The sequence below is a fragment of the Leptosomus discolor genome, chromosome Z (genome assembly GCF_034619465.1).
Source record: "Leptosomus discolor isolate bLepDis1 chromosome Z, bLepDis1.hap2, whole genome shotgun sequence".
Taxonomy (NCBI): Eukaryota; Metazoa; Chordata; class Aves; order Leptosomiformes; family Leptosomidae; genus Leptosomus; species Leptosomus discolor.
Window position 1 is genome coordinate 57,699,815 of NC_141419.1, and position 24,931 is coordinate 57,724,745.

Below are 24,931 nucleotides of genomic sequence, written 5' to 3' on the forward strand. Positions count from 1 at the left end.
ATTTGATATTTGACCACTTGGTTGCAAGACACTTGCTCTTTCCAGCTGAAATGTCACTGGGGCATCTTGTCAGCTCCCCGACATCTCGGCCTGACATACAATTTTACTTTTGTGTGCTACAAGGCAGAAAATGCAGGGCAATGGCCTTGCTTTAAATTCTGTCAGCATCAAAGATGGGCGTCACTCTTGGGTCCTACCAACAACAAAAAAAGAGTCTATTTGAAGGTCAAAACAGCCATTCCTTTAAAGTCTTTCAGTCTAAACTAAATATATTACCTGCAACACTGGTTTGGGAACTGTCCTTATAAAGTACATAAACATATCATCAGAAATCCTCCCTGCACAATTGTTCTTCTTTCTTACAAAATGCAGACTTGATAAAAGGGTGAGTTTTCAGCGCCTGCAGGGACCAGATTCAGCAGTTAACTTAACTTGTTCAAATAGGCAAGTGGTATCATGTAGCTTTACAAGGAGCAACCTGACCTTCTCACATTGACCAGCAGTGACATTATTGTGCAGGAAGAGAAGCAGTCACATCATTTCTGTTTTGCACAACCTGCTTAAAGTTTGCAACTAAATGCTTGTCTTCAGTTGAGCTGACAAGAGAAAAGAGGGGGCTCAGTGAACCATGGCAGGGCTGCCATGAAATGACAGGAATCATTGGCATACATTTCAAATAGCTCTCTCAATCCTATTAAAGTATTGCAGTCCTGCTTTAAAATAGACAAGTATGAAACAACTTTGATAGATAGAGACTAAAATGGCTTATTGATTTTTTTTTTTTTTTAAACACTGAGGAAAATTACCCAAAATGTGTCATTCTTTAACATTTAAAAATATACTACATTAAAAAAATGAACAACTGCAATAAATAAAAGTCAAAAAAACAACCATTTCGGTATGCAAAGAATGAGAAGAGCAGAGAAAAGTGAACATATGAACGCACATTTTCATAAAAATGTAAAATTTATGTACAAAAATACATACGCTGAACTACGATTCAAAGGTAGCAACAAAATTTCACTTTAATTGCATCATTGTACATTAATGCAATTTTTTCCTTCTAAAAGATTATTGATACAAAGAACGTGAAAATCCATTTTCCATTGTTCTTTTGGGACTGGATGTGACATTCAGGCTGAAGGGATAGACTGAAGACTGAGAACTGGCTCTATTGTGCATAAAACTGTAGGATGTGTCAGGTTCAGCTTGCAATGCCAAAAAATCTGGGATACAACTCTGGTCAGGCTGAATTCCTAGCTTGAAGCCATGGTGATGTTTGAAGTCCCTCTTGATTCCTGGAGTAAAATAAAGTAATAATAAAATCCAAACCAAAACAGAATCTACATGTACCGTTAAACACGCAAGAAAAAGTATTTTAATTATGTCTTTCACAAAGGTATGTATATGAGGTATTTGCAACTGTTTCCTTCTTGTTTCAAACATTACTTTAAATACATGGTACCTGAATATATATATTTTAACCTTTAACCAGCAGGAGCAAAGGACGTTAGCTAGAGTATTCTGCACTAGTAACTGTCAGGGAAAAATAGCCTACTTTATTTGAAGTAATACACATAGTTAGGGAAAATTTTTACCCCGCTTCATTATCTTTTCTAGGGTGTGGATTTTTTTTAATCAAGTAAACAAACTTATTCTGCTGTCTCCCTGTCACTGTTATTAGGAAAGATGCCATGCTAAGGAGGGAAGGTATTAATTTACTTTTAAATATATTTCACCATGAATCAAAATCAAACACTTAGTACTTTTCAAATGTTAGCCTGTTAGAAGATGGGCAGAGAATATACGCTCAATGTACATCGATGGGGAACTTGATTTATATTTCAATGAGTCTTGACATTCAGTCAAACAGTTATAAAGGTTAGACCAGTTAAAATTCAACATTAAATAAAACTTCCAGCAGCAAAACATTGTGCACCATACTTTGAAAGATTATCGACAATATCAGTATATCAGCATTAATAATTTTTTTAAATGCTAAATAAAGACACTCTGTATTCCCTTAAACATCCATAATAATAAACAAACTTAAGAAAACACAATGCCATATTGCTCTTCTGCCCTTTACCAAGGTATTTTACCCAGCACACTATATAGCTGTGGAAATAGCAATCAATTATTTCATCAGGTCATAAAATATGTGAAAACTTCACATGTAAAGCATAATTATGGAAAAGACAAAAGTTAAGATACTGAAAGTTTGTTATGGTATATTTGAAGTTTTAAAAACTCCTCTCTTCAGCATTTCAGGAAGAGTATACATGCATGTATCAACAAGGCAGAAATGCATATATACAGATGCTCAGATTCTAATACACATACTCACAGATATCCAGAGAGAGGCAGAAGGGTGTATGTGTATTCATATTTCAACAAATCCAGATTCAGTCATATGTATAAATGAAAGATTCCCCATTTCTTATTACTATTGCTGCAGAAAAATCAACAGTTGCCTCCAACACCTACTTCAACAGTTCCCTTTAATACGGACTCTATTTCCTGTTTCACCACAAGCCATATTGCAGCTACTGTAAGCAGTTAGGTTATGTTAGACCTTCATTAAGAACCCATACAGTAGCAAATGACTTTTTCTAAACTATGGGCGTGATGAGGATGAGATAACAAGCAGAATAGGCAAGTATGGTCTGTAACATTCTAGCTCTTCAGTCCTTCTAGGCTGAACGCCATGCAGGATGGGAACCACTAAAACCCAAAGCACAAATGAGATTCACTGCATTTGTATCAGCACATCTGAAATAAGATCTCAAGGAAGGCATCCACCTATTAGCAATTAATGGTGTTTTATTTGTACACTTTAATAAGCTGACCACGTAGCCAAAATTCTCTCTAAAATAAGTCATTCATAAAAAAATACTACGACAATATTTAAATATGCAAATAACTTGTGATGTTCTAAAAACACTTCTGTGTGTAAAAAAAATGAAATCAGTAAGATATAAGCTACAATCAGGTTCCACTCTGTATAACAAATATTGAAGACAAACTTAAACGTATTGGTTTGTACTGCTTTTAACATCTCAATTGGCACATCACAATGAGTAAAAATCACATGCTACAATTACACTCTCATATTATTCTTTTTCCAGATGTAGTGAGTTTTTTTTCCAAAGAATATGGCATCAAAATCTCAGTAAGCAGATAAGGAATAACATTTCCTTTGAGAGTTGCAAAAAAAAAAAAAAGTATGAAGCTTAATGATTGGCAGCGAGTCAATTGACTATGTTACAGTAAAAGCTTTACTGTTGGGGGAAAAAAGCTCTGTTTTAGTTATCCAGATCCGGTGCTGTACTTCTTACAAAGAACAGAATACTATTCAGTGAATAGAAGGGAGATCTGATTTAATAGCAAAGCAATTGACGTAAAAAAAAAAATCTTGGCTGTTACTCATAAGGACTGTTTTGATCCAATATCATTATATACACTCACGATGAATAAGAAAATACGATTATATAGGGTAGAAGAAAAAATACTCAGAACTCCTGTAACACTCATTGTTTGAACAACATACCGGTATGCAGGAATTTTAAAGGCAGTTACAATTTCCCCAACAGACCTCTTTCAACACTATTGTATTTAGACACCTTTCTAAAACACATATTAAATTGACAAACTCAAATGGCTATGCCAGAGCTGTGATGATAATCCATCATATAAATATGCATTTAGGTAATTTTTAAAAGAGGAATTACGTATCTTAAATAAGGTGTCTGTTCAGGTAAATCTTTCACATACATAGCCCTTTTATTTACACGATAATCTGTAAATGATTCCATCTAAACTGTTAGACTTCATAAGGTAAACAGATATTTAGAACACAACAAGTCTAGCAAAAATATGCTTTCAAAATATTTATGTAATACAGTAATTGGTCATGTCCTATGGTCATTTTTCAAAGTTTGACAGCCTAACTTTATAAAACATGTTTTCCCAAAGACCAAAATATGAAAGGTTAGTCTATATCATGGAATAATTGCTTTCCAAACTATAGTTAAGCAACTTTTCAGTATTGGACTTGGAAAAAGATATTTGAAACAATTCTTCTCTACACTTTTTCTTATGTGACTAACCTATGATTACATTTAGGATCTAGTTTACAGGTTGCCTCATGATACACGAGCTGTTTTACCAAATTTAAAACTGATTTACAGTGGGTCGCTTTATGATGTATGATACTTTGAGGAAACATTATGATATCATGTATTATACCCTTATATATGTTTTTATTGCAATGCCAGCCTACTCAAAAACATGTTGTATCAAAGACACCCCATTTTGCTTTCGTATAGCATAACTTGTGGAATAATATGCCCAATTAGACACCTGGAATTAGAAGTGTTATTACAGTGGTGCAAACAGATAACTACACAGAGAAATTCACTGTTAGAAGTATATCGTTTATCTTCAATTGAAGTAAAATCTATAACCAGAGCTGAAGCCACAAAGCAGTCAGAACAGTTTCAGCCTTCAAAATCTACAAAAGGATAATTTTACTGGACCACAATTTTCACTATAATACCATACTATAACTTTTCAATTGCCTTCTACTATTTGTATGTTACAACAATAACTTCTTCCAAGTTTGGGATTTCCCACCACTAATTTTAGTCACTTTAAACTGGTTTCAAATATACAATTTCAAAACATAGCAGCCCAGACCTCCCTTCCACTTTCTTACGACAAGTAATGTTCTATAATATTAAAAAAAAAATCAGAAAAACAAAAAACAGTAACATTTTTGTGAGCTAAGGCTTCTCGGTTGTAACAAGCTTGTATATATGGCTTCAACTGAGGTAAGAAAGTAATGAAACTGCTTAGAATCAGAACAGAAAATGACTGAGTAATGGATAAAATAAAGGGGCAGAAAGAATAATAGTGAAGTTTCAACACAAAGGCTCAGTTATGGGGGTTCCCTGTGTGATGATGCAGATGCAGTAATCAGTTCAGTGTTACATCTCAAGGTAAATCAAAGGCAATTGTTGAATTAGAAGGGCAAAGTGTGATCTGGAAATCACCAGATTACAGGATACTGAGGTGTGTGAGGATGCCTGACAGAAAACAGAAGCGCAGACAGAGGAGCAAGCTGTAGTTTCTTCTGAATTCTAGCAACCCCTAAAATCTCTGAAAGGCTGTAGCACAGTTCCTCAAGAGTAGGAACAAGGTAAGGTAAGCATAGATGCAGAAAGCAATGGGGGTAAAGTGGGAAACAGTCAATGTATTTCTCCACAATTGATTTCTGATACTGATTCCTCTCACCCCAACTCTAAAACATACATATACACAGTAACACCAGTAGACAACAAATCAAATGGCCAATAACGTTCTTTCCAGTTTCTCCCACCTATGCTATCATTGTAGCTTGCATCATTTCACTGTAGCACTAGCAATTCCAGTAAGTGTTAAAGAAACAACCGTTGTCTTTGATAACCATTTTGCAGCACTTACGTGGAAAACCTATTTCCCTATAGAAAAAGATGCACATTTTCAAATCATTCACAACTTCCTTCTCAGACTGCCATTTCCAAAACTGAGTTGCCTTTTGCCAGGCAATGCCAATGGACTTCCAGTCATTCTTTTGCTGTTAAAAGTAGCTCCAAGAGCCATTTCTCACTCTCAGTGAAATAAATAAAACATCAGACAGATGAAAATGCTAGAAACTGGTGCTTAAAACGGAAAAAGCACTACTAGTGAGTGTCAGTGCAATACAGTGCAATGGTAGTTAAACTTTTTCAAAGCACGAATGTATGCTGGCCAAAACCAGAAAGTTTGCTTCCCATGTCAATGATTTTGCAATTCTGTATGCTGAGGCAGTAGGCCTAAATTTGTGTTCTGACACAATGCAGGAAAACTGTAACATTCAGTATAAATTTTAATTGTCAGCACTCTGCTTGGATTCTGCACACAATTTGCTATCAGAGAATAATTCAATGGGCTGCCAACTCATTACATATTAAGTCAGAAAGGTAGACGCACAACAAACTTTGGGTGCTGCTAGCCAACAATACTAATGGCTTTTTTCATTACCAAAGAATTCCCTCTTCCACTTTCAGGAGCTTTTAAACAAACATATGAGCCTGAAATATCTGGAAACAAGACCTTTTTCTTTCTGCTATTCTAATGCTTTAGCATTTAAGGTGTTTGTGAAATTACCTCTAGAGGTTCAATTTAAGAGAAAGATTTCATAATATTGTATTTGTTTTTCTAAGAGAAAATTCTCTTTTATTCAAACATACTTAAATTTGCTATGTTTAAAGAATGCACACAATTGGATGGATTATCACATCAGATGAACACCTTATCTTTAATGTTCTGTTGGCTTAAAGACAAATAATTTGGTTTTGCACTGCTAATTTTGATGATTTCTAAATATTTTGGCCAAAATTCAACATACAGCCTATATAGTATATTTCTCTTCCAGCTACTTCATTGGAATACAGATGGAAGTCTCTCATTTTCAGGTTAAATTCGCTGCACTACACTAATAAAAGCAAAACATTAGGCAAACTATGTGGTGCACTATTTTCATGGTGAAATGCTCAGTCTGTATTGATTTCAATGCAAGTTTCCAAATTCTTCAGTACTTTTTGCCCACACTGTCTACCGCTGTCTTTCCACTTTCTCAAGAATCGAAGCATCTTTTATTTATTTATTTTTAATATGACTCACTAACCCAAATGGCTATTGGTTTATCTTGTGCTGCATGTTGCAAACAACACTGAAAGGTATGCTGTACTGTTACAACACCTGCCCTTGTTTTGCATCAGTGTATAACCATTGTTGCTACCTGTAACTGCCGCTCCTCTTGTTTCCATGAAAGCTTTTCCTGCTATGTGAATTTTCCCCCTGCTTTTCATTGCCTCAGATCAGTATTTCTCTCTCTCATGGCTCCCTCTCAGCTCTTTGCTTCTTTCTAGCATGAAGAGAAGGTGACTCCAACCAGAGACTAAAATACGACACCACACTGAGGCACAAGTGGCTCATGAAGTAGTCTCCCCCACTTAGCCTTTTCTTCTGCCTGTGCTAGTGGGAAAACAGTCCCTATCCAACTAGTTAAACTGTCAAACTTCATATTCTCCTGAGAAATGTATTCAGTCATCAGCTGAATTCCTAGACAGTGTGACTGTCTGACGTAAGCCGTCAAAGTTTCGTCTGAGTTGCATGCATGCTGCCACTCTAGCAGAAAAAATAAAAAAGTGTATTTACATTCATTTTGCCAAACATTAGCATCTTCTGTCCAATCATTTGAATGCAGAAGTGTTAGGAGAAAACAGCTTAGAGAACAAGGGTTGACACATACAGTGTGAAATCTTAAGGTACTTGAATGCAATGAGGGAGAAAGTGAGACAGAACCACATTTCATCTCCCTAACTGTGCTACAGTCCACATGAACTTTGTGACAGGTCTCTGTCTCTCAACCACACTTCACTAGCTTCTGCTGACATTCAGCTGTCAGACAGCAACCCTTTACCATGCCCCTAACATGCTCTACAGCTTCACCCAATTAACTCGCTTTCACTTGACATTGCAGCAAAAAGCTTCATAATAGGTGGTCAAGGTGCATGGTGTCTGCTTGCCCTCTAACTGCTCATGCACAGCAAAATGGTTAGCTACCTTCTTTTTTGTCTGTTTGCTCTGAACTGGTGCAACTACAATTTAGGCATTCTGCTGCTGAACAGGAGAAGGAGAGCAGACCTCTGCCAGTGCTGCATTAATCTATCTTTTACCAAAGACTAATGTTAATGCAGAATCCTAGAGCTAATAATTCAGTAAAATACTTCAATCACTTTATAATTAATAAAGATATACTGTATCAGCAATACGGATACAAGGGGGAAAGAGGGGAAAAAGTAATTATTTCTAATAGTAACATTTAACAACATAAAAGTCTAGGAACAATGAAAGTGTCTTTATGATTCAGCTTTCTTGCATTAAAAAATCTTTAGGCATTCAGAAGATTAATTTTTCCTATGCATTTCTGCCAAATATGCAATATTTTTGAGGACCAATATTCAGAAATATAAATCTATGTAGCTAATAAAACAAATGAACTATTAAAAAAATGGAAATCAACATTTTAGGATTCTCCTGATAGCTTATATAAAAACAAGAACATGGAACTCACTGTTACTTTGCAGACAGAGGGCTTAAGAATACTCCAGTTTGCTCACTACTGCTTTCAAGTATATTTGTATTAAGTGTGTGGAGTACATCAGAAAAGGCCCTTAAAAATCCAATATGCAATAAGTGCTGACGATGTTCAAGCACTCTTTGTTGAAGAGGCATGCTGTTAACCAAGGGTGGAACGGTCTGGATGAGCACTGCTGTCTGGACAGTGGAATTAGGAGAGACACTGTAGTGAATGCCTTCTGGTGAACTTAGGGGTTTCAACTACTGGAATGCCAGCAAAGCAAGACTCAAAAAGACTATCCATGAAGCCCTTTCAGGTTCTGGTGTTTGCTAAACCACAGCAAGTTCAGATAGATTATGTAACACATTTGCTATCCCTGTATATCTACAAGGACAAGTCCCCTTGAAGTTCTCTCTAAAAACCACTGAAAGGGCATTTTTTTCACAGAAGAAATCTGATTTTCATGAAGTGAAGCAGACATCCAGTTTGCAGAAAGTGGAAGAAGCTCAAGACAAGCCATATGCATCAAGGGAGGAAAACAAAAAGGAAATACATTGAGGTGTGAAGCAGACACCTCTCTCGACAAGAATTTATGGCAAGGACAAAGAACCAACTCATCTGAAAGAAAGGTGGTGAAAAGAGGCAAGTCATAAGGACTCGGAACTTGCACATCTCTGGCAGAGGTTGCTGATGCAAAAATGGGCAGTTTTGCAGCAACGAAAAATCTGCAGCAAACTTCTCACTCATATTTCAAGTAGGAAAATGGTATTACTTGGACTTAAAATGAAGTGCCAGGGACACACAAGGCCTCTTATTGAACAGTATTATTGAAGATCTCTCCAAATACCTTTAGGTGAGCAAAAAGTGATTTCAGTTCACTTGGTTGTGAGAATATAATCTGGCATCGTCCATAATCCTGAAGTGAGAAGGGAAACGCTGATCTCATGAACTGATAGCCTTTAGCATCCCCTAACAAACAGCTCTTAGGAGACAACAGAATTAGGTTCACAAATTGGATACAGACATGGTTTACGCAACCTAGCTGCACCTATTTGAAAAACAGACTGATTTTAATCTGTTACACAAAATACAGGCAAAACACTTGAATGCTGACTAAGAACATCCACATTTGCATCAGGCTACAGGCTAATCTAAATCTCGTTCATCTACATAACTGTATAAAAATGAGTAGCCTCTCAAAAAAGACCCTCTAATGATGGAGCAAAAAATTAATGACTTATCTCACATGCTTAGAAGTGAACTATTACTATTGTCAACTTCATTTTCTTGAAATGAATGCTTATTATTAAAATCACCAATGTATTAGGAGGACAAGGGGTACCACCCTTTTAGCACTGGCCAATGCAGTGTACATTTTCTGGATTATCCACTGCAGACGTGTAGCCTGCTACCTCTCAGCCAAAATCCTGATAAGGGCTCCATCCCTCTCGCCTATAAACTAGCTTAGAGAAAGATTCACCAGGCAGAGGTACATTTGGATCCCTGTAGGTCTGGGATAGTTTTCAAACTTTTGTTTGCTTATCCAGACCAAGCATTTTAATGTTCATTCATACCATGTAAAACTTAGTTGAACTAGAGGGAATTACTCCTTGTCCCGCAAATTGCATGCAATGTCTGAAGCAGTGTATATTCAACAGAGTTCTAAAGGGTAGTTTAATAACTGTAATGGTCAGGTAAAACGGTTGGCTTTCCAGCAGTGTTGCTTATAAATCAGTTGATATCTGAATAGCCTAAAAAAATATTTTAGCTGATGGCTAACATGTAGGTCTTTTGTAAATGCAAGATCCAAATTAGACTAACTGGGCAAGGAATCAAGCTTATCAGTTATAAACAACTTGAGTGTGGGTGAGCTAGGTTTACTGTCTCTATTGGGTTTGGCCGAATTTATATACACAGTTATACTTAAGACTGAAATTAAATTAAAAAATCTAATAATTACTTCAACAGAACTTTTTTAAGTTATTAGATTGCTGAGCACAATCAGCCTCTAAGAACTGCTCTTAGTTTTGGTACTAGTTCATCACTTTCTGTGAGGCTGAACATGCAGTTTGAATGAGCCCACTACACAAATGGAACTAATATTTCCTGCATACCAATCATATTTTATATGAATCAATGTTAAAAAAATGCTAATGGAATTTCATACATATATGCCAAATACATGCCCTGAAAGCACAGAAGAGTTAAAACAAAAAACAAACCCACAAAAACCCAACCAAACAAACAGAAAAACAAACAAACAAAAGAAACCTAGAACCCATCACCACCACATAAAACACTACAAACTTTCATCAGGCATGTACAATTTTTATCAGAAACTCATGAAGAACGTAGAAGGAGAGAGGTTTCTTCAGTTTTTTCATTTGCAAAGCAAGAAAGCTGTAACACAACTTTATGTTTCAGTAACTTATGTGTGCCTTGTGCATTCCAGAGTGATACCTTAAATTCCTTTATTCAGAGCTCCCAACTAGATTACGCTCTTCTAAAAAATCTCTTATTTAAAGTGCAGTAAACGTCAGTAAGTTATTAAATTAAACTAGAAATTCCTAAAGCAATAGGATGTTTTGACATGCACAAATTAAAATGAAACCGGATGACTTTGAGTGTCAGGAAGCTTTGCAAAGTTCTGCTTGTTACGATACGTGCTCAGGCTCCCGAAAGAGTGCAATGCATTTACTACACCCTGTGAAAGAAAACTTGATATCACACAGAGTCTGAAAGACTAAAAGGTCCCTGACCATACGCGTGTAACTACCATACGAGCTGATCCTTTTGTGATCAAATGAGACTCTTGGTACTCAACAAAAGCTGAAAAATCAGTGAATTATTTCTTTATTGTGGCTCTGGCCTCTAAGGTCTTTCTTTGTCAAATTACCTGCAAAACCTAGACAGGACAAAAGGTTTTCAAATTATTGGTGAACATACTAATTTAAGAGAGGCAAGTATTGCAATGTCAGCTTTATGGTGACATCTGCCGAGTGAAGTTTATGGGTTTATGGGCCACATTAGTTGAGGGCCAGATCCAAAAGCGAAGTGTCTTAAAGCAATGTGGCTTTAAAGGTTCCATGGGTCCCTCTCTAAAATGCTGTAGGAATTGAAGCAGTTACATCATCTGAAAAGGATGAAATGGAATCATTGCATCATCATAATGTCACTCTGCTTTCCATGCAGCACAGAGACTCTGCTGGTAATTAACCACACTACCACACTATTCTTGCCTATATTTTTACTAAATACTGTTACTTACTGTACATTTTAAAGATACCCTACCTTCATTTAAAAAAAAAAAAGTCAACTGATTGTTTAACAAAATGAAGGTACTTCCTTTCAAAAACGCAGCATTTCTGACACAAATTAACAAAAACCCCAAATTCTTGTAAAATAGGAAAGACATAGTTAAGAAGTACATTTGTTTCTAAATCTCTTTCTTTAACTGAACCATTAAAAAACTGAAGAAAACAAAAGTTATTTGAAAAAGCAATATTATCATTGTGGTAAGATCCTTTTAGCTGCCAATGAAGCTCTTTACCCTACTGTCTCATCATTTCACATTTTTAAAATTTGTTCAAGTACTAGTTTATTTAACAGGCCAAACTGCTTCAGGAAGCCCAGTCTCTGAAGAAAATAGGTCTTTACTATGGTCAACTGGAAAAACTGTGCCTTCACTACATAATGTGGATTTCATAGACTTCCACAAAAAGACTGTATGCATAATTTTAAAACAACAACAAATAAATAATTTGTTTTATTTATATTAATTAATCAGTGTGACTTAAATATGTAAAACCCAATAAAAATAAAGATGTAACTCACTGACTGTAGGCTATTAAATCACGTCAACATTACAGGAATAAAATTATGAGTTAAGAACAGTGTTACACTTCATGCCCTAAGTCTGAATTTCCTGTCTTTTTATCTCTGCAAGTCATAATCTTTAATATATTTTCAAGGTTTTTCTTTTTCATTTCTTGCATTAACTTTTATGCTTAAAATACAAAATGCAAGCAATCAAGGCAACAGCAGCAGATGAACACATGTATTTTTACAAAAACACATTATTCTACTGCAAAAATGCCACAGAAAGGGGCACAAAGGTTTGTTCTTTTTTTCCCCAGTTGAAAAGGATGCACACATGCACAATTATAGGAGAAGGCAGGGGAAAAGAACATGAGCAACTCAAGAGAAAAACAATCCCATTTTATAAATTCCAGAAAGGCACAAAGTAAAGGAGGCTGCTATGGTTTACAGCTACCCTTCTTTATCACTCTCATGATCTCCCTCTGGCCTGCAGAAGACCCAGTCCTCCTCCACCTGAAGTAGTGAGGTGAGGTCTGACAGCTGAGAATTCTGCTGTGGGACAACGGATGGAGACAATACCAAGCCTTGTGCTTCCGTGACCTTCCAGTCAGGGCACCACAAGCAGAGACTAGGAGGAGATATAGCATCAGAGACAGTCGTCTCCTGTGGAGGAAAATCCACCTGCTAGCTGGCACTGAATTCTCTGGTGGTGAGGCGTCAGTCATCTCCCTGCCATCCAGAGGGAAACATAAACCTCTAAACATGAGATTTTGCTTTACAAACACTTGAAGTATATCTTTCAACGGGAATACTTACTTCCCCACCATTTAAAATGAAGTTTTATGCCTAAATAGATTTTCAGGCCAAATCCAGTTAACTGTCAGCATAATTTTCTTTTACCTTTTTTTTTTTTTTTTTTTTTTTTTTTTTAAACAAGTGCATGTAGCATCAGCCACACAACATTTTAAGTGAGGGTGTGCTGCACATATATGCATTTCTGAGGCTGGCTGAAAGAGGCAGACTACAGGAAACCTCCTGGAGAGGTCTTACTTTCTTGTCTTTTTTTCTTATGAACTAGGCAGTGAGCTAGTGGTACAAAGTAAACCAGAAACACCACAAAACCAACAAAAATCCTTCCACCTATCATCCTAATCAACTGAATTGCAACTCACAAGTAGCAGCTACACATCATGCACTATTTATCAAAGCTAATGCCTGAAGATCAGCACCGAATTTTCTCCTTATAAACAGTGCTTTACATACTTAGCATGAACACAAAACCAAACGTGTCAGAACAAGAAAACAATTATTGACAACAGTTTACCTTATAGGATCTAAATTTAACATGTCAAGAAAATATTAGGAAGACGACAATCTGGATCGCACAGATTCATTCTCCATTTAAGTATCTGAGCTAGACTCATTCAGGCACAGCTATGCTTTAATCCCCTCCAAAAATTTCTCAGCAAATTCACTGTCTCAGAACAAACAGACATTCCCTTTAAGTTTAACCCACAGTTTAGCAGGGAATAATAGAAGCTTCCCAGCTCTCTTTCTTGAAATAACTTCTTCAAAAGGGAGGAGGAAACACCTTCTAGCTTGAGTAAAAGTCCTTGAGTCTGGAAAGAAGTGAATTCGTCTGCCTTTGTAGAGAATATTCCTTTTCTTCTATGAAGCCAGTAAAATTGTGTCCTCAGCTCTATTCTTTTGTAAAAACTTTTTCCCAGGGTTAAATGTCCTGGTCTATAATATCCAGTTTTCAAAATAACAGCCTGTCTAGCACTCCCAATACTTTATCTCTACTACAGCACTAGTGGTATATGTAATAATATTCAAAGGTTTCTTTTCATTTGTTGTGCTGAAAATGTCACTTGGACAGGTGTGGTAAGAAGGCAAAAGAAACAGGGTGTGTAGAAAACAGGAAGCAAACATATGCGGCTGGTGAATAAAACTTACTGCATACTGCCAATGAAACACATTTTGAAAGACCACTGCAAAAACTACCTAATACGGAAAATGGCATCACACGTCTGTCTCCGAACTCACAGCTGCCCTCCACAGCAACTGAGGCCTTTCTGAAACACTGAGTTTCAGGAAAGCCCACATACCGTTTTGCAAAGAAAATAAAAGACTAGCTCGTTCCAGTATCTCTCCTTCAAAAACTGAACAAAATGAAGTGTAGGCATTCACTTCCTTTTTCTCTGTTAATCTGCTGCAGGCAGAGAATGGAATGCATGATGATTTTTTACAGGGCAAACTTGAACCTATACTTTAGACTTGTTTCCTTATCCAAATCATTAGTTTTTCTAAATCAATTTCCAATTAGTTGCTCCGGGAGGTACAATTGTTGCACTGGCCTGAGCATTTGGGATAAGAGATGAATACAGCTTCAGGTTCCAAGTGTCTTGTTTTCAGTCCTGGGAACTGAAGACCCTTGTTTGTGAGCTAGTAGTTCCAGTACCTCACTAGAAACACATTTCTAATGCCATAGAAATGCAAACCATGAAGGAAAAAAACGAAGGGAGATTAGCTTCCTGAAAACACGACCCTCCTCTTTTGCGACTCAGCCAATGACTTGAAAGATTTGTTTTGTGCTTAACATCAGAACAAACCTGCGGTCATTTAGGAACTTCATGGTTTCCATTAAACCGCACAGCATGGACATTTGGAATTTCATGGCAACTATGAAATGAGAATGTAGATCTTGCTTTTCCAAAGCACCGGCCTCTGCCGAGAGCTAACACCCACACACATTCACTCACATTCCTTAGCAAGTTCATGTCATTAAGGAGACTTTAAGAACAGACAAAAAGTAAAAACAAAACACCCCAAAAAACTCCAAAAAACAACCAACCACTTAAATCTCTTAAGCACTTGAAAGCAAAATTCTACAAGTGAAAATGTAATGCTTAAATGCAGCGGATCATTGTGTCCCTCTTCAGTGTTTACAGCATTAACTCTGCAATGGCACTGAAAAGCTTAAGTATTGGAAACCACCTAATTACCCAAACATTTACCTCTCTGCAGGTGTAAATACATGGGCCTAATAAGCCTCCCCACTGTGAAAGCAGTTAGTTAAATTATATTAAAATATTAAAAACTATTTAATGAGCTTTTTTCCCCTAAAGTAAATTGAGTGTGTGCCTTAACCTGCTTCAGGCAAAGGAAGTTTCAAACATATTGGTTTTGAAACTAGCCATTATTTCCCATGTTTTCCCATTGCAAAAACGGCAATTTTATTTCCCAACAGCAAATGAAACTGTCAGGAAAATTTAGATGCAATAAAATTGGGTGGTTAAACCAACATGCTGGATTTGGAATAAAACTGAATTAAAGGAATTAAAATTAAGCATTATGTCAGTCAAACTTTATAAAACCTATTTGAATCGGGGGGGGGGGGGGGGTTGTTGAGAGGTTTTTTTGCAGAAGTTAGGTTTTGGACTTGGTGAAGTCCACCCGTAACTACCCATTTTATGTCCATCAATAGTGTCACATTTGAAATTTGCGCAATGAAAAATATTTCGCATAAAATGTGTTGCTTCTGGCAACATTTCTGCCTAAATAAAAAGTTGTCAGGCAGTGTGTGACTTTAGTGGTACAGAGTTTTAAAATGGTGGCTTCAGGCCAAGGCTAGCTAATAACGGCTGACATGCACTGGAATCTTGAGGCCTAAATCAACATTGTTTTCACAGCTGTAATTAAGCCACCTAATCAGAAGCACATTTTGACGGGACAGTTTCTGGAAGCCAGACATTACAATTTCTTATGCCTGGAGCGCAGTGGCTCATGAGAGGTCCTCATTTAATTTCAGGGTTTTTTTTAAAAAAAAAGGGCTGTAAAATGAAAAGACTATAAAAAAAAGCAGTGTACGGCTGTTGAGATGAAGCAGGCCTATGTGTTCATGCCTTGACCAACCCTGCATCCCACCCTTCTTCGGCTCTCTGCCGAGTCCCCAGCTCTCAAGTGGCAGCTGCACACAGTGAGATTAAGGGCTTCTGCCAAAGTCAACAGATGAGCTGGTCTGAACTGGCTCTCTGTGTGTTCTGATTGTAAATTGTGCTGGTGATGATTAGAGAACTCTAACACAGGATGTCGACTCTTAAAACTGTCCAGAGAAAATAATTTTTATTTTTTTTAAGTTCAGGAAATTTTTTTAAACTTCTTTTGTGGCTTGGTACATAGTGTTGTGTCTATAACTTTCAGATGATTCAAACATGAATTCACACAAATTAAGAAACTATACTATTAAAAAAATACACCATTACTTGCACACAGCAAGATCCTTCATTTGGGGATGTTTACAAAGCAGTGTTGCTGCTGAATGCAATTCTCTGACTAGTGAACTTGAGTAGTCTTGTGCTTCTACCACCTGCCAGTGGAAGATACCTCTACCATTCAGACTATCAACTAAATTTGTTGTGTGACTATCACTTAAGGACATTGTCACACCAGAAACAGCTAACTGTCCTTCTCTTTTTGTGGAGTGCAGCTGCATTAGTAAGTTTAACATAAACTTTCAACCCCAGAGGCCACTGTAAAACTATCAATATGAAGGCACCAGTCACTGGGGTCTGATTACATTTAGTTCTGCATTTTAATTACATATGGATTCTATTAACTGAACCTTTTGCCTTATAGGCAACATTTTAATCAAATTACTATAATTTTCAAGTATTTTACACTAGTCTGACAAGTTAAAAGTTCACATACCTAGAATATTGAGTATCAGAAAAATTTTGCATAGAAAAGGAAGTATTCTTTACAAAATAGCAAATGTGTTGTTGGATTATTGTAACTGTTTTTGAACATCTTGCCCTATCTTACGTAATTGATTTATAATATTGGTTTCATATTATTATTTTTTTAATTGGTGCTACTCAATAAGCAAATAGTTTAAACTACATGGTTTATACTATTTAGTTACAACTATCACTTGTGTAAGCAATACCATGTGACAAGGCAAGCATTTGCACTAGGATACCTGCATTCCTTGGCCATACAGTAAAGTTGGCAACTTACACCCAATTGCTTATCAGGTAAGAAATGCAAATATTTCAGCAAAAGTTTCTGGAAGATACGATACTACTGCTTTGTGAATTCAGCCTAATAGAGACTTCTTGCTTAGTAAATATTATGAATACAGTTTTCTAAATTTACCTGTACTGATATTTCTACTCTTTCATGTCTATTATCATCTCAATAGTTGGGAAATTCTCCTTGCGGGCCTGTCAGAGCTTTCTATACTTACTACCTCTTTAAGAACATTCATACGTTTCACAGTAAATAAACCACACACTGATAATTAAACAGTACTGAGCAAAAGTTACAATTATTTGAGGTCCCTATCTAACTAAATTCTGTCCTAGAGTATTTCAAGGAAACACTGGAAGACAGAGGGTAACAATAAAAATAACAAGTCTGATGATTTTTTGCAAGGCAAATTAAGAACCAGTGCCTCCAAATCTTTGAGAAAACCAATTCAATTCCAAATCTTTCAAAAAATCTTTTCAGTTCAACTGTGCAACAGGCTAGCGTGAAGTACTGGAAAAGCCAAGCAGAGTTTTCATCCTATCTGCTTCTTGCAACATCTGGGAAGAATTCCCCCAGCTACATCAGTCATTCCATGTCCTAACAGAAGAGATATGGCTCTGGCACATGAAAGACGCTCTCTGATATTTAACACGACACCAATGGAGCAAGTGCTTCTCCTATGCAGCAAGTGAAAAGGCAAATAGTTTTTTTTTCTTTCTCTCCGGTTCCGTCCTCATAATTCTAAATGCAAGACATTGCATCCCTGTTAGATGCAGGCTCTCTGCCTTGAAACACAGATTGAACTGGTGACAAGGAAACAAAGGGTATGGGGGAAAGACACGTAAAATCACTGCCCTACCCAGCCTGACTAAGTAGGAAGAATCTGTCAGTGGTGTAGTTAACTGAGTTGTATTTTTTTTCTCTCTTCCCCCCATGTAGATTCATGTAGATCATGAGAACTGAGAGCTGGCTGCTCTGAGTGTGAAGAAAAGTGTATATTTTCCTTAATGCAGTTCTTCAACACAAAAATATGAAAGCATGTGTCAATTACTAGCATCTCAACAATAAATACTGATTTTTCATGCATAAGATCATTCTCCTTGCTTCTCTCACCCTACCAAAACCTACAATTCTTGTATTTTCAGTACTTTAAGTGATATCACCAGGCATTTTCAGACAAAGGACAGACACAGCCACAACTGTGGGGAAAAAAAAGTAAGCATGATGTAAAGCCACATAAAGCAATGACTGATTTAACCTTCAATCCCAGTTAGGAGAACCATCCAAAGACAACAGTTGTTTTCATGGCTAGAGAACTCTGCTCTTCTTACAGACATTCTCTTCACCCCCTCACACATCTGAAACTCACCTTCTCCCCCTTTCAGTTAAAGTTATCCTTTTGGATATTCGCAAATTTCCATTTCTCTAGAGTACAGAAAGCTTTTATCTCTTCATCTCTTCATCATCTTTACAAACTACTGTATTTTCCTCGTCATTTCCTACTTTCCTTTGATTCTGAAGTGAAAGCAGAAAAAGGAAGGAGTATGACCAGATCAGCTGCAGGTTCAGGATCAGAGAAACACCCGACCACTTGTAAAAAAACAGTGGCTCCTTTGGTTTGCCAAAACTGATACCAGAATATTTTAAATTCTTAAAATTCTGACAGCAGTACTCAACTCGGGCACAAAAATCTCAGCTGAAAACTACAAAAAAACACTTTCTGGAGAAATTTTATAATTAATTGAATTGTGTCAGTTCCTTGTATGTGTCAGGTCGCACTGGAAAACAGTGTCACTGAATCCACTTCCTACAACACTGTGCTTGCAGCAACAACTCTTTGGCAGTACAGACACCATGGATTCATGTGCTTGCCATGTGACTAATAGGATGCCACATGTTGCCTCACAGCACCCACAGAGTAATTGCTTGTGACTAAACTAGTGCACAGTACAGCACTTAAAAGCTCCCAGTTCAAAGCCTACTTATTAACTGCAACTGTGAATGAAAGTGCAAGTATAGCAATAAACTAAGGTATCTGAAGAAGAAGTAAAATGGATCAAAGCAGCAGAATCCAGTACTGTTAAAGTAACTGGCAAGTGTTCATTTAATAGGAAACCTTGAAGTACAGTCCAGTTCATGATGTTTATATTACTAGATGTTGCTGAACAAGAAATAGGCAGGAAAAAAATAAATACCAGAACATTTTAGCTGGTATCTTCTCTGCTTACATACAGATTATGTGTACAGTTAGTTACTAACAGTGAAGCACTTCCACTAAACCCACCTTCTAAGCACATTAAGATTTCTTAAGGCAAATCATAAGAAGGCATAAAAGCAGAGGCATGTAAACAGAAAAAACAGTTTCTTAAATTTCATGGAAAAAAATGGCAGCACCAGTGCTCAGTGAAATAATTCTCCATCTTATTTCATGCTAGAAGCAGACCACTGGCTTCTTTGACCTCCTCTGGCAACCTACATCCTTATAGCTAAGACTACATATGGCCATATCCATGACATCTTCTTAGCTCTTACTATTATTAGCTCTACCAATTACAGAAATGACCCTTAAAGTGGGAATGCAGCAAGTTACGGGGGTCAGAATTGTGCCTGTTGTACATGCACTTCAGAAAAAGTAAATTTAAAAAACCAAGGAAATGCAGAGAAGTGAAATGGTTCTGGTTGCAAAGAAAGACTATTACAAAATGTTAAGAGTTTGATAACAGAATTAAAAGACATTTTAGAAAAGTAAGCAAAATTCCAGAAGCATTTGGTAAAGAAAAAAAAAAATCACATGAGAAATTAAAAAAAACAAAAAACAAAAAACAAACACCAAACCCAAATCAGAAAAGGGATAGATACAGTACAGGAATATGGAACAACAGACAAACAAGAAAGTTTAGGCAGAAAACAAATAAGCTGTATTTCAGCCATACTGAACTTTAAAGACTTGTAAGAATGAAAAATGCACAGCGTCCTCCTCTGCACAGAGGAAGAATCATCAGAGACGGGTATGACAGACAGATAGCTGGACACTAATGAAGAGTACAGAGATATTCTGCTATTGACTCCCTTTCATCCCACAGAATAATTCTCCTCTTTGTAAGCAGCGTTTCCAGCATTCATCTCACCTCTGTCCATCATAATCATATCCCTTCCTGTTCCTCTCTGTTGGCATTAGCATGAGCACACATAGCAATCTCAGAATCTAAACACTATTGACTAGAAGGAAAGTGGCTGCACTAGAGGCAGACTGGAGGATGGAGACGTCAATCCAGAGTCTTAGATAAAAGATGAGGAGTCAGAATCACCGATGTTGCCTTATGGCATCAGTTTTGTTTTTACAATTATCAGCAAAACCCAAAGCAACAGAACAGGAAAAAAGTAGTGTGAATAGAAAGAAGGAAGATGTTGTTAGCAAATTTCAGTACAAAAAGGTTAATTAGGAAAGCAATACCTTCTAAATATGGAAAAGATCAGTACTGATGAATGGCCCAAACTTGTTTGCAACGGACAGTTGGGAGGGCAAGAACCTTAGGTAACTAGCATACAAGACAACACGAGACAGTGAGATAAAACACAATCTTATAAGGTAAGACTACACACAAGGTATACACCTGAAAAGAGTTTTCAAAACAATGTTTCAGACTGTGCAATAAGTTACTGTTCTAGGAACACAAGCATACATCATATGAAGACCTGCAATTAATACAGCCCAGGTGCTGTGTTTGTCTCCTACATGAAAAGTTGTGCCTGCAATGTTACTGGAACTGGCTATGTGCTTGAACACAGTGGATTGAAACCAACGAAGTGTGTACAATTCTGAAATCAAATAGATGCTCAAGAAAAGTCATTACTCCCTTTCACGTAAAATAATCAAGCAAAAAAAATCTGTTCTATATTTTTAATACAGAAAGAAATTTAGTGCAAAACTTCTTCCTCAAAATCAGAACAGAACAGTATCGTTTGAAATTTTAAAATGTAAGTCACTCTGGAAAGCTCTGATGTCTGAAGTTATTAAAAGTCATGCTTGATGCAACTTCTACAACTATTAGGGACAAGCTTTACAGAAGACCCAAATACTACAAAATATACCTTAAACACTTCTACTTTTTTCATGGAAACTTGAGAATCTATCATTCCGAATTTTCTGCCTTTACGTTAAAATTGTAAAACATTTTCTATTAATGTTTATGCTTAGGTTCTAATTACACTGCATCTATAGGTAGAGCTATTCTTCTCCCCAGAGGGCTGTACAGAAGGGCCAACAGATCCTACTACAATGCAAAAAGTATCATCTTTACGTTGATACTGTAGGCAGACACAAATTACTTAAAAAGCACTGCATTTAATCACAGGCATTGGAGAGCTGTGGAGGCAAGGTGTTTTCACTGTAACGTATCAAGCTGCTGCATCGCCCTTCATAGACAGTACTAGCATAATCTTTGCTAAAAGCTCTCTCAGTCCAAATGAAAGCAAACCTTGCTGCAGCCAGTTTGGCAGACTTTGCAATCCTTAGTACACAAGTGGTCATCTTGATTTAAGCAACAAAATCAATCATAACAGGCAAAGGAGCAACCCAATTACACTGGGCACAGGCTCAGCAGAACACATGTAAACCTAGCAGGAAACAAAGAAAGCCTGGTTGGAGGAGAAAAGAAGTCATTTCAGTGAAGCAATTTCATTTAGTTCTTAGAAAACTTGTGCTGTCACAAATAAAACAAAGCTTTCATTCAACAATTATCATCTCAAGATCTTAAAAGTGAAACTCAGCACCAATGAATATATTTTCTATTTGCACTAATTTCCATTGTGCTGATCCAATTTAGAAGCAGGATAAGAAATTAATGTAATTCTGTTGGAAACAACCAAAGCCACAGCCTTTGAATATATATTTGCTAATGAATTTATGTCACTTGCATGTGTGAGGGCTTTCTTCTTAGAGATCTTCTGTTTCAAAAAGAAAAACAATCTTCATTTTCTTTATGGTCCTTTGCTTCACAGGAATAAAAGAAAGAGAAAGGAGGAAGGAGAAGAGAACAAAAAAAACCCAAACCACAACACTCCATAGCTTTCTCCTTTATGCTATGTGAAAATATAAAGAAAGATAGAGAAGAAATAAATCAAGTGTATGCAAGTTGCACAGCTTACACAGTCTCATTCTAGACATACTTGGCTACATATTTATGACAGTTTATTTGTCTGGCCTCCTGCCTGTGTGACACAAATACATCTGCATTAAGTAATCCCCCTAGAGAGAGATCTCATATCTGAAAAATCACCTTATTAGCCTTAAAAAAGTCCAAGTAAATTTGTGGGCAACAACATTTTAGACAAGAAACTATTTCTGAAATTGGATTTTAACTTTGTAACTTTAGTGAGAAATATCATTCACAATGATAATTGTCTAAAAGAAAATCACGTATCTTAACAAACGTTGTGTTTACATGGACAGTTAATAACCTTCTGTTTTAACATGGTGCTGTATCTTTAGATGGTTAAATTCCTAAGGTCCAAAATTCAACTATATTGCCAAAACCAAAGAAATTACAATGTATATTTTTCCAGCGAAAGCAGAAGTGAACAGACCCTTGTAGAAGACACAGTAGTAAAATTAATCTTTGTGTAAACTTTTACCACCCCCTTTCTCTTCTGAAAAAGCCTCAGGTTTCCGTTGACACTAGTTTTATTGCTCTATTATGTTTATAATTGAATATTATTGTATTTCCTGACAAAAACTATGCAGCATGAAAGAAGATGCTGGCTAGGAAATGACATTCAAATGACAAAAATTACTTGAAAAGCAGACTTACCAATTGTAAGCTCTCACTTTCATGAAGATAAGCTGTTTGGAGCTTGGACTTCAGGGCTGCAGTGTGAAGCCCACGAGATTCTGTTTCTCTCACTAACATGTCAATTCTGGAACTTGCAAGTTGGTAGACATCCATAAAACTTTTAATCATGGCCTTTAAAAGGTAAAATAAATTATCAGTGCCAGGCAAGCTATACTTAAATGCCAAATAGCATACATCCAAATTCACTACAGAAGACCTAAAATTTCAGTCTCAGGACCTAAACATTAAAAAGGTCTAAGATGGGACTTTGTATTCCTTCTAAAATGTATTCCTTCTTAAATATTAATAGCATTGAAGAAAAGCAAATGACTCTGCACCCTAATTAGAAGGTGTTTTCTAATTAGTGATGAGCTGTTTTCAAACATGCAGTACTGCACTGAGCAGCTGATACCATTTTTCATTGTAGTTAAATACAAGAATCAGTGCAAATTCAATTTCTGTTTACAAAGAACCACTACACAGTTTCAGGTAAATGTTCATACTTTCAAAATGAGTCCAGTTACTAATCCTCCCACGCCATGTTAAACAAAAAAAAAATTAATTTGGCAGAAACAAAAGAAACAGACTAAACCTACAGACCTCTGAAAGTAAATAATCTGATTACAATATAGCTGTGAAAATATAATTGTTTTCATGTACATAGTGGAAGAACGTCCCAACCGTGTAATATTGATCAGACTGATAATAAAGTTAGCAACACAAGAGAGTACAAATGATTTGGCAGTACTGTTAACTTTATATCTCCTCTAAATAGTGTTAACACTGTTGAGATTATTGGTCTTCTTTACAACTGGTTAATCACATTTTATAAGTTATAGTTTTCCCTTCTGAAATGACCTGTAGCTAGTTTCTACTGTAAGAACGTGTTACAGATAATATGAAATTGGCCTTTTGAACGTAAGTGCGTGGTATAGGCAAAAATAACCTGACACCACAAACAGGCTTTCACAAAGATTTTTACTGTTTGCCTTTCTTTGTTCTCAAACACATTATACTGCTTTTCAGAGTAAAAGCATAGCTGAAATCAATCAAGTTATTAACTGGCTGAAGGACAGAGCTCAGAGTTGCAATCAGTGGTGCTGAGTCCAGCTGGAGGCCTGTGATTAGTGGTGTTCCCCAGGGGTCAGTGTTGGGTCTGGTCTTGTTCAACATATTCATCAATGACCTGGATGAAGGCACAGAGCGCACCCTCAGCAGCTTTGCTGATGACACAAAACTGGAGGAGTGGCTGACACCCCAGAAGGCTGTGCTGCCATTCAGAGAGACCTGGACAGGCTGGAGAGCTGGGCAGAAAGGAACCTAATGAGGTTCAACAAGGGCAAGTGTAGGGTCCTGCACTTGGGGAGGAATAACCCCGTGCACCAGTGCAGGTTGGGGGTCAACCTGCTAGAGAGCAGCTCTGCGGAGAAGGACCTGGGGAGTTCTGGTGGACAGAAGGTTAACCATGAGCCAGCAACGTGCCCTTGTGGCCAAGAAGGCCAATGGTGTCCTGGATGCCTTAAGAAGAGTGTGGCCAGCAGGTCGAGGGAGGCCATCCTCCCTCTCTACTCTGCCCTGGTGAGGCCACACCTGCTGGAGTACTGTGTCCAGTACTGGGCTCGCCAGTTCAAGAGGGACAGGGAACTACTGGAGAGAGTCCAGCAGAGGGCTGTGAAGATGATGAGGGGACTGGAGCATCTCTCCTTCAAAGGAAGGCTGAGAGATCTGTGTCTGTTCAGCCTGGAGAAGAAAAGACTGAGAGGGGACCTTATCAACACTTATAAATATCTACGGGGCAGGTATCAAGAGGATGGGGCAAGGCTCTTTTCAGTGGTGCCCAGGAACAGAACAAGAGACACAAACTGGAGCGCAAGAAATTCCGCCTCAACATGGGGAAAATCTTTACTCTGAGGGTGACAGAGCACTGGAACAGGCTGCCCAGGGAGGTTGCAGAGTCTCCTTCACTGGTGATATTCAAAACCCGTCTGGACACTTTCTTGTTTAGGCTAACCTGCTTTAGCAGGGGAGTTGGACAAGATGATCTCCAGAGGTCCTTTCCAACCCTGACCATTCTGTGATTTCA

At 37.2% G+C, this 24,931-nt stretch overlaps 1 protein-coding gene across 1 annotated transcript in view; it reads right to left on the bottom strand.

The window, feature by feature from the left end:
• Positions 1–1,232: 1,232 nt before the first annotated feature.
• CCDC171 (coiled-coil domain containing 171) overlaps positions 1,233–24,931 on the bottom strand; it is a 147,906-nt gene continuing 124,207 nt past the window's right edge. Inside the window, exons 23-24 of the mRNA XM_086480110.1 lie at positions 22,828–22,980; positions 1,233–1,298 (exon numbers count right to left, since the gene is read on the bottom strand). Of these exons, the coding sequence (XP_086336236.1) occupies positions 1,257–1,298; positions 22,828–22,980 (195 nt within the window). The 3' untranslated portion in view covers positions 1,233–1,256. The remainder of the gene's footprint in view (positions 1,299–22,827; positions 22,981–24,931) is intronic.